Source organism: Microcebus murinus, chromosome 27 (genome assembly GCF_040939455.1).
Source record: "Microcebus murinus isolate Inina chromosome 27, M.murinus_Inina_mat1.0, whole genome shotgun sequence".
NCBI lineage: Eukaryota > Metazoa > Chordata > Mammalia > Primates > Cheirogaleidae > Microcebus > Microcebus murinus.
The window spans coordinates 17,641,922-17,652,529 of NC_134130.1; the positions used below are offsets into that span (position 1 = coordinate 17,641,922).

The 10,608-nt window shown below is 41.9% G+C and overlaps 1 protein-coding gene across 1 annotated transcript in view; it reads left to right on the top strand.

Annotated features, from left to right (window-relative positions):
- TBCK (TBC1 domain containing kinase) overlaps nt 1–9,532 on the top strand; it is a 134,176-nt gene extending 124,644 nt beyond the window's left edge. The window contains exon 26 of the mRNA XM_012779027.3: nt 5,969–9,532. Coding sequence (XP_012634481.1) covers nt 5,969–6,079 — 111 coding nt within the window. The 3' untranslated portion in view covers nt 6,080–9,532. The remainder of the gene's footprint in view (nt 1–5,968) is intronic.
- Nucleotides 9,533–10,608: the final 1,076 nt, after the last annotated feature.

The window sequence follows — 10,608 nt, forward strand, 5'->3', positions numbered from 1 at the left end:
TGTGTTCACTTACACTCTCCTGCAGGCCAAGGCTATTTGATCTTTGGATGGCAGGTTGGAAGTTAATTTATGCATCAGTAAGATGAGGCTCTTGCCCCTCCTCCACGCCATCACTTTCTGGATCTCTTCACGAAGGTTTATGACACTGTGGTGATTACTGCTAGCCTTTACCTTTTGCCAATCCCTTTGCCCTACTTCATTTTGGCTGTTGTAACAAAATACCATAGACTGGGTGGCTTATAGCAAAAGAAACTTATTTCTCACAGTTCTGGAAGCTAAGAAGTCCTAGGTTAAGGCTCTGGTAGACTGAGTGTCTGGTGAAGGCCTGCTTCATGGTTCATATATGACCATCTTTTTGCTGTGTCCTCACACGGAAAAAGGGATGGGGAGCTCTCTGGAGCCCTTTTATAAGGGCACTGATCCCATTCATGAGGGCTCACATCTCATGGCCTCGTTACCTCTCAAAGGCCCTATCTCCTAGTATCATCACCTTGGAGGATGAGATTATAATATGTGAATTTGGGGAAGGCACACACATTCATACAATGCACCTTTCTTTAGCCCTGTCTCCTTCCCCTCTTGGCTCAAGCTCTTCCTCTAACCTTTAGTCTCAGGCATCTGAGATTATCCTACTACAAATATATGTTCAAAAGAGAAAAAATGACTGTTAAAACATTTTAACCCTTTGCACTCAGATGTCGAGTGTGACTCGACACAGTTAGAATAAAGGAATCAAGAAAAAAGCAAGCGAGTGCAAAGGGTTAAACCAATTCAGCACATGTGTTGTTCCGATAATAAACTTCTCTAGCTCCAGAGAGTATCTACCTAGTTCTTCAGATTAATAGGATACTTCGAAACCTGTCAGAGATCTTTTTATCTGTCAAAAAATTTATTATATTAGACCTCTTCATAATTGTACCTTAAGCATTTAGATAAAGAATGGAAAGTGAATCTCTTTTATCAGTTCCAAGTATGCAAGGAATTTTTTCTTGATCTTATTATACCTATGAGCACTGGCTATGGTTAAACTTGGCTTTCTTCCTGTTTCCTTGCCTTGCTTGTCAGCAAATGCTTTAGTCTGTGGGTTTATATCACATCATAAGGAAATATTTTAGGCATTAATGTAACTTGAACATAGTCGCTGGACATCATATAAAGATTAAAAGTAACAGTGAAAACTCTTCTGTGTAACTCTGCTTTGAGTAAATGGTGGAAGATAACTTACTTTGAAAGATCCATGAATTAAAAACTGTACTGTAGAGTCCCTGTTGTCACAGCTTTTCATAAGTTCTGTGACATAGAAAGCAATGTAGGAATTGTGTAAAGGGGACCTTAAGACGCCTAATCCAGACTTTGGTTGTCTGTTTTTTAATATGCTTACTATAGAAGTATTGTGTGATAAAGTGTAATCTGTTTTTAAAAAGAAAGAGGGAGTTCATTTCCAATTTCCAGGAAAAGCTGCAGAGTCATCATCTGAATCTTGTGATCTCTGGCACTCATATCCATGACCTGACGTGGCTGGATGTTACCTTGTCTCAGGGTGTGTTATTCCGCACACATGCCCTGCCTGCTCGGCCCACCCTGTAGCGGCCCTCCCCACAGGAATGTCTGTGGTGGGGGGGAAGCTGACCGTGGTCCTTGCCCTCCCGTTTGACCCGCAGAGGCTGCCACTTGGCTGTGATCCATCACAGCCCTAACCGTGCTTTGCATCTCAGTTTTTATTGTATACATTCTTTTCAGCGCATAGTACACTTTGTGTAATGCGACCAGTGGCCTGGGCAAGTGTAGATTTACTGTTCTCAGCTTTCTAGTGTAAACAGAAATTGATAAATGATTGTTGCTGAAATTCAGTTCCCAAATATCACAGATCAAAGAAGAATGTACCGCAAGACTTCCGAGGACTCCTGATACATACATCATGGTACTAGATGATATAATTTTATCAGAAGAGGCTCATCCTCTAACATGAGGCCACTACACCTTTTTATGAATAAGAATTGCTAAAATGAATGCACACCTTTTGTAACAACCTGGATGGAACAGGAGACTGTTCTCCTAAGTGGTGTAAGGCAAGAATGGAAAAACAAACACCACATGGACTCACTATTAAATTGGAACTAACTGAGTAGCACTCATGTGCACAATAGGAAGTAAAACTCAACAAAAAGCAAACAGGTGTCAGGGGAGAAGAGGTGGGCGAAATCATACCCAATGGGTACAATGTGCACTTTGGGTGATGGGCACACTTACAACTTTGTCTCAATCAAACGGGACAAAAGCAATCCATGCAACCAAAACATTTGTACCTCCTTAATATTCTGAAATTTAAAAAAAAAAAAAAAACTAAAAGAAAAAAGAATAAGAATTGTTTTCAAGCAAACTTTTCTATCATAGTTAACCTTTTAAAAATTTTTTCACACAGCCTGGGAGGACTTGTGTAAAACTATAAACTATTGTTAAACACTAATCTATAAATGTATAGAAAGAACCCATTTGCCACATTCACAAACACTAAGTTGTTATCATAAATTTAAAAATTAAATTAGTATAAAGGAAAAAATTTTAACCTAGAACTGATCATGCGTTTCAGGAGGTCTTTGAAATTATATGTGTTCTATGTATGTGCCATTTTTTTGAGAGAGAAGGTTCATTGTTTTCATGTGATTGCCAAAGGGTATGTGACCCAGTAAGCACTGGGAGTCACTGGTGTGAGTCACTGCTTCATCACAGCAGTTCACGATAAAGCCCTGCCTTACATTCCATTTGTGGGCAAGTCTTGTGTGGGCACATGTGGAAATAACAACAATCATCGGAAATCAAGCAGGTGGGAGGAAGGGGGAGGGAATGGGTAAACTCGCACCTAACGGGTACAGTGCACACTATGTGGGTGATGGGCACACTTATAACTTTGACTCAAATGGTACAAAAGCAATTTATGTAACCAAAACGTTTGTAACCCCGTAATGTTCTGAAATTTAAAAAAAAAAAAAGACCTCTGTGTTCTGAATGCCTGTTCTTCCATCCTCCCATATGTCTTCTCTACGTCACATGTGACCTTTACACAGTGAAAAGCTACCCGGCACAGTCACAGCCCTTTCTTGCCTCCGTGACCTGTCACGCTGTAGCCACAGAGCACTGTCCGATTAATATAGCGTCTGCGCCCATCACAGCTGGATTCCCAGGCCTTCCGGAGTCAATAACAAAAGAAGAATAGAAAGAAAAGAGAGAAACAAAGCAAAAAGAAAAAACTCAGCTCCCCAACCCCTGTTAAATTGAGAAACACTGTATATTACTCTGAACTGTGAAATACCTTGGACTTCTGCTCTTGTAATACCCCTACCACTTCATACTAACTGTCGTTTCTCTCTCTCCTCCACCGGGCTCCAGAAGCCCTCCAAAAACTGGGACAGTGTCTGGTGCTTAGTAGATGCTCAGTGAAATGTTTGATTGATAAATGAATGACCAAACAAACAGATGGAGAAAGAAAAGAATCTGTGGTAGGAGTAGAAAAGATACAGTCCTGGTTTCTCTGTTAGGGCCAGTATTTCACACGGGTAATTGGAAAGATAGCAGAACATGAGAGAAGCAGAACTCATCATCTTATGTGAAAACTCAACAATTGTTCCTTTTTTTTTTTAACTTAAACACAGTCCTCTTCTTTTCGAGGCATCTAAACATTTGCATCTCTACTTTGATTCTTAGACCTCCCACGTAGCAGCACCCTGACTGTTCCAAAGTGCTCTGTGCCGCCTGCTTTGTCTTCGCCATTTTCCAGCGCAGTGGCAGCCTGGCTGCTACGACCTTCCCTCCAACGCAGGAGTAACTGTCCAGCTCTGCAGCAGAGTTTAAGGGAGAGTAGTGGAACGTACCGCCCTTCCTTACTCATTTTCTGACTCCCATGGTGTTTTGAAAGTACTGAAAGCTCAGACTGCTTATCCACAAGTTCTTTTAAGTAATGCTATGTTTATCTTATACTTCCAGCCTAAACGGAAATTGTGTTGCTGCATGTGGGAGCTTGCAGCCCGGATGTTTCTGGAACTGCATGGTAGCTGGGGCTGTGCTGCCTGCACTTGACTCAGGGCAGATGAGTCTGGTGCCTTCGTTTGTAAGGACTAGGGTCCAAAGAAAAGTCAGCGAGAACAGGTAGAAGACCAGCTCACTCTAGGTTTGTTGAAATCTTTTGAAATACAGTAGTAGGAGCACTATGTCTCTTCTGCGTGAATTGCTATCAAGGATTCCCATCTGGTAGCTCTAACAGAGTGTAAGATCTGAAATGTGAACAGTATGTGAATCTCTGTTAAGGCGCCGCAGAGGATAATGGAGAAGATGTGTGAGGTCAGCCGCACTGACATCCACTTGTGTGAGCTGCTTTAAAGATTGTGAAGATCCCAGTCCAGCTTCATCTATTCTACCTGTTGACTAATACCTTTATCCTTTTGTCTTAAGATAGTATTTTAAAAATATTTTCCATGGGCTACATGCTTTAGAATCATCTAGGGGTGTTTGTTTAAAAATCCCCATCCCTAAGCCCACAGACGAATAAAGCACAATCTCCGGAGTGAAGACTTGAACTGATCCCACCCAAACCACTCAGCTGGCTCTTTTGAACCCTAAGTTTAGACTGTTTGCTTGAGACCTTACTAACCACTAAGCTTCAAATAGCCCCAAGAAGCGACAACACTGTGAGCAGGTATTAGCCATTTTCACTGAGGGCTCTGACACCAAGTTTTGATATAATAGAGTAATTGAAAAGAACTTGAGGCCACAAATGCCCAGTGAAGAGGAATGGGCACTACCATGCAGAGGGAACAGAAATAGAGTAGCCAAAGAGCCAAAAAACACTTCTTCATATTTTCCCCCAGGTTATATGGTCATTTGTCATAGTTTATTTCAGTCCAGCAAACACATACTGAGCCCCTACCATGTGCCAGCCACTAGGAACAAACAAAAAAAAGGACAGGGTCACTATCCTATAGGATTTTACAGTTTGATTAAAAAAACTCTTAAATGGGTCATATAAATAAATGGGGTAAGGCCAAAGAATTGGGGCCCTAATGGCAGCTGAGCTCCTAGAGAAGGAAAATAAATAGAAGTCAGGCAGTTTCGGGGTGGGGGGGTGACTGCTGAGGAGGAACTAAAGGGGGCAAGGAATGGAGGGAGACAGCATATTCGCAACAGCGGGTGACCTGCCCAGACGAAGGTCCCAAATCCTAACGCAGCGTGACAAGTGGCCATCTGACGAGTGGCTCAGGGCTCCCTTATCACAGAAGACAAGGAACGAGACAGGCAGGCCATGACCGTGGGAAGGCAGATGTGGGCTAAGCCAGGTGTGTGTGTCTTGACAACCTCTGCCAAGCCTTGTTGTGCCAGGCATCTCAAAGACCTCCTGGGTCAGCCCTTAAAATTCATTCCGAGTCTGTGGACTCAAAATGTTAATTGTGGTTGCTCCCAAAGCATGTGACAGCCAGTTCATGGGCCCGCTCGGGGACACTGTGCGCAGAATTGCAATGACCAATAAGTAGACCAGAATGTGAAAGTTTTTTTCAGTATAGATTTGAGCTTGTTTTGACTATCACTGGAAGAATATACAAGAAATAGTAACATCAATGAACTCTGGAGAGGCAGGCTAGGAACAGGTGGAAAGAGGTTGAGAGTTTATACAGTGGTCTCACTATATTTATTCCCTTTTATACTGAATTTGAATTGTTTACCATGTGTTTATTGCCTATCTAAAAAATCATAAAAGAGAACTAGAAAGACACATGCCCGTAGCATAAAGAAGTTGTTTGCGCATATATAAAAAGAGTGACTTAATTTATATTAATAACCAAATCAATAGCCTATTCATATAACAGTGATTACAGTGATAACATTAAAATTGTTTTGTCTTTCACAGCCCAAGAAAAACACTGGATTGAAGAAAGCTTTTGTACATCCTCTAAAAATTCAGCCTTTTTTTCTTTTCCAGTTTGCAGCCCATCTTGTGAAAATGAAATATCCAAGAATCTGTATTCTAGACGGTGGCATTAATAAGATCAAGCCAACGGGCCTCCTCACCGTCCCATCGCCTCAGATATGAAGAGCCGAGCCTGTGACCGCCAAGGACGGGGTGGACCAGCGCCAGCCCACCGGCCCTCGCAGCCGTGCCCCCCCCCGTCCCCCCCCCCGCAGAACCAGGCGTCCAGATCGTCGCATTTCCTTAAACCTTTGTCTCGAGACATCTTTTTAAATCTCATAACTCTAAAATGTTCAGCTGTCCAGGCAAGAAACTTGACTGTACATGTATTGCTGAAAGAATTTTCTTAACAGTGAAATCTGATCGTGTATTTTTACCACACTGCCACATAAAACCACAAGAATTCAGCAGACAGAGCAAATTTAGCATTATCAAGAAATACCAGTTGCACTGAAAAACTGTCCCCCACTGCACTGAACAGACAGTCCTAACAATGGTATTACTTAGAATTAGAGACTGGATATGGGCTGAAATCATCATCTTTCCATGATAAAAATTGAAAAGCTATTTACAATACATTCCTTGTAAATAAATGCTACATTTGGTAACTCAGACAGGTTGTGTGTGTGTACACACTTAGGAGTAGAGTTTAGCCAGTTGCAGAACATGGTAATGGTTTACTCCCAGAAAAATGAATTTCAGAAACCGTCCATATATATGTGTGTGTGTGTGTGTGTGTGTATCACAAATATTCAAATATTGATTCAGAGCTAGGAGGTTAGTTGGAGTTATTTACTTTCTCAGATTAGTCTGATGGAGGCTGATCAGTGTTAAAAAGTTTTCAACCCCATTTTGGGCTGTAACAAGATTTTTTTTTACGTATCAACATGCATTAATATCAAATAGTCATTTTGATTTATGCCACAATTTGGTGCCTAAAAAGAGGCATGAGAGGACTGTTTTCCTGATAACAAGGAAATTTCTAAACATATCCCTCCCCTTTGTTTACATTAAATTAATTAATAGAAATCCTAAGCAGATTAAGTCTAACAGTATCCCAGGTAATAGAGAAGGGCTAGTTCATATTTCAAAAATATACCTACAGATATTTATCACTATTTTTAAAAGACAAAAAATGATTGAAGCCTCTATCATAGCTTCTAATTAATATTTTATAAAACCCAAAGGACATAAAATGTGCTGATTGGATATTTAAGCCCATATCCCAAAATACACTTACTTATAAATTGCATATATGTGTAAGTAGATGAAATAATAAAAAAGATGATTTTAATAAATCTTAACCCACTCATTTGAATATAAATTCTGAACATGTTATTTTAATATGAATCTAAGCAGCAGCATAACAACTATTTAAGATTTCTGTGGTGACTTATATAACTTACATAAAGCAAGATATTACATGTTTGTGAAGAAATGCCATAACATGACAATAGCTCAGGCAGAAGCGGACTATATTAAATGCCCTATAAATAATTAATTGTATGACATTCTGAAATGAGTTTAAAATTGCCTTTTTTGATTAAGTGAAGTTATATCAAAATTCATATTTAAAGTTAATTATTGTCAGCCAAATTCTGTTAAATCAAAAAGAAAATGAGGAAATTAATTGTTGCAATTATTTAGCCCTTTTAATAAACTTGTCTTGCCCAGAACATTATTACTGAACCACTTTTAAAAAGCTGCTAGGCATTTATTGCAAAGCCTGATTGAAATTTTATGTGAGTGTATTATTGGGTGTGCACTTTGTTACTTAGCTAAAACAAAATGTTGATCTTTAAAGATCTGAACAAAATGCTAAATTAAATATTTGGCACAAATTAGTTACATAAAAATAGCCAAATGAAAACAGTAAATTGTGAAAGGGACCCACTGACGACTCCAAATGTTGTCATCCCAAATACACACCCTCTACCTGACGCATCTGGCTCCAGACCACTGCGCTTTATTGCTCCCTGAGGGAACACCAGTGCTTCGGCCGTCTCGGGGACAGGGGAAACCTCAGCTCCTCCGTGATGGTCGTCCCCGCCAATGGCACGCGTGGTGTTTGTTTGCCCAGATCCTAGGAGGCTGGAATGAGGAAAGACTGGGCGAGGTTTCAGGTTGGCTGGCATTTGTTTAGTGTTCATGGTTAAGAGAGGGGCGAACTTTTTCTCAAGGATCTTTCATTTCACAGCAGCAAGTTCCCATAAGCCCCCAGAAGCATTGTCAGTGCCACTTCATGCCACGCTATTCAGGGAGCTCAAACCTCCTCTGTGCGCAAGGTGGTGACCATCTTCAGAGCAGGGTCTCCAGGTTTCCAGTGTCAGCCTCCAACCGCCAGACGCCTTGAGAATAAGAAATATGTTCCAAGATCCCAACACTGTCACATTAAGTAAATTAAAAAAGACCACCCTCACACAAACATGCTTGAGGAACAGGAGAGGAAGAGAGGGTTAGAGTTTCCTCTCCCTTATTAAACCTCGAATCACAGCTACAGGAAGAGGAGGCGGCCAAGCATCAGAGAACCTGGATTCCCTGGGAAGTTCACAGAGGTTCTCTAACGCTCTGGGTCCTCGCATATATCATACAAAAAGGGGAAAATAGCATTTATCTAGCCGTCTCCTCAACTTATATTGAAGCTCATGGAAAAGTATTTGAATATATTTACAATTTTTAGAAAAATTATAACTGTCCTGTAAAACTATCATGCCAAAATTTTTATCTATTTTGTAATTTTTAAAGAAATATGGACACAACAGATAATTACTCTTACAATCCATATATCTGGTCCTATTGTGCAGCATAAAAAAGGAAAGATTCATGAGCAGTGTTAATATTATACATTGCACACTTACTACTACTGTTTGATTCCGTTTAAAGCAACCATTTCTGCTAAGTGGATAAATTTTATGCAAGATTCTTTCAGACTTCTCTTTGTTTTATGTACTATCCTTTCCAAATCCAGTTTTACCAACGTAAAACATACCATTTTTAAAATAACCCAAATCCTCTTAATAAAATCTGACAGATTCAATTTTGCCAATAACTATCTACACCTAGATGGCAGAGATTAACTTCGTTTCAAACCCATCCCTTCCCTCAGTTTTATCTCCCTCTTCCCATGCAGCTCTCTCCTCGACTTCAAAGCAGCTCTGTGGTTAGTCTTGCAGAAAATCAGTGGTTGCGAGATGAAAAGCAGCTCTTATTTATCTCTGCCTGCTGAAGGTCATTCTACTCCGCGGCAACTGTGCGAGACCCACAGCCGTTTCTCCTTGCAGAAGGGAGACGTACACTGATGAGATACAAGGAAACCCTTAGAGAGAGAGAGGTAGGATCACGTCAAAACAGAAATGTGTTAATAAGAATGAGTAGCGTATTGAAGTACTGGTGTTCGGAGTATAAATCTAAGGTATTACTGACTGTGACTCTGATTTTTTAGAAAGCTATGTCTGGACTTGTTACAGGGCACAAAACTACATAGTTTATCACGTTCTAACAGGCATCCATGAAGTTGTTGGATTCAGCTTTAAGGACCACAGCTAATAAGAGCGTAGTAGATGCGCGTGGCGGTACTGAATTCCGCGCGGGGGCAGGCGCCTCACTCCCTAGCGGACCGGCCAGAGCTGGAGCCTTGTCAGCAGCCTTCCAGCAGCCCCTTCCCACGCTGCTGGCGCTCTCACCCGCCCTGCCATGTGCATTCCTTACCTCTTAATGTTATTGACATTCCAAGGCCATTGCTTGAACCAGTATTAGGGGAAAAAAATCTGAAACACACACATATTCCCCACGGTCCTCCCGTCCACAGGGTGCTTTCCTGGAGTTCCGTAGCCTCTAGGGTGACACTTACTTGTCCTGCCTTTGTGATGTGGCTGGCGGGGGCTGTGTCAGGCAGCAGAGTTGAAGTTTTGGTTGCATTTCATGGTGGACCTAAAAATCCCTGCTGGTCACTGTCCTCTTTACCGAGTTTTCGAGTGAAATTCACGTACCAGGGATGGCAGAGTGGAAAGCGGCGCGCCAGCCCGTGGCCGCGCAGTGACCACTGCCCGGCGCTGCAGAGCCCCGCGAGCCTCGCCAGGGCCGCCGCGCGGGCTCGGGGCCCCGGCACCCTGTCTGCTCCAAGCCGGACTCTGATTCCTGGATCTCATGTTCTAGTTTATCACGTGGTGTGGGGATTAAAAGCAAAGGACCAGTAAGCTTTAAACACGCATGTAAAAGGGTGACGACGACAACAACAAAAAGATGGCCAGGTAACAAGGGACCTCAGTCCAGACTAGCGGCTGTGCCACTGGCAGTGGAAGAGAGAAGGAAGACAGAACTCAAATGTCAAGTCGTACCCCACCCAGTTTGGCCCCCAGAAATGGTCTGGACACAGACGAATCAGAGTATGACCGCCCCGCCCTTCTGAGGGGAGAAACAAGGAAGGGGGTGTGAGTGGGGTTCCTCTTCCTTCTAGATTTCTTTGAGGGCAAGATAGGTAGCATCTTCATTTTGCTGTTTCTCATAGAAAGCGGCACACTGTCTTGTCATTCCACAGACACTTAATAATAGAAACAATAATTCAGCAGCCCGGCAGATGCCAGGTGTCATTTCAGCTTCCCCATAGCTCGACGGATGGTAAACACAGGACAGCAAAAGCTTATGCATCTGCG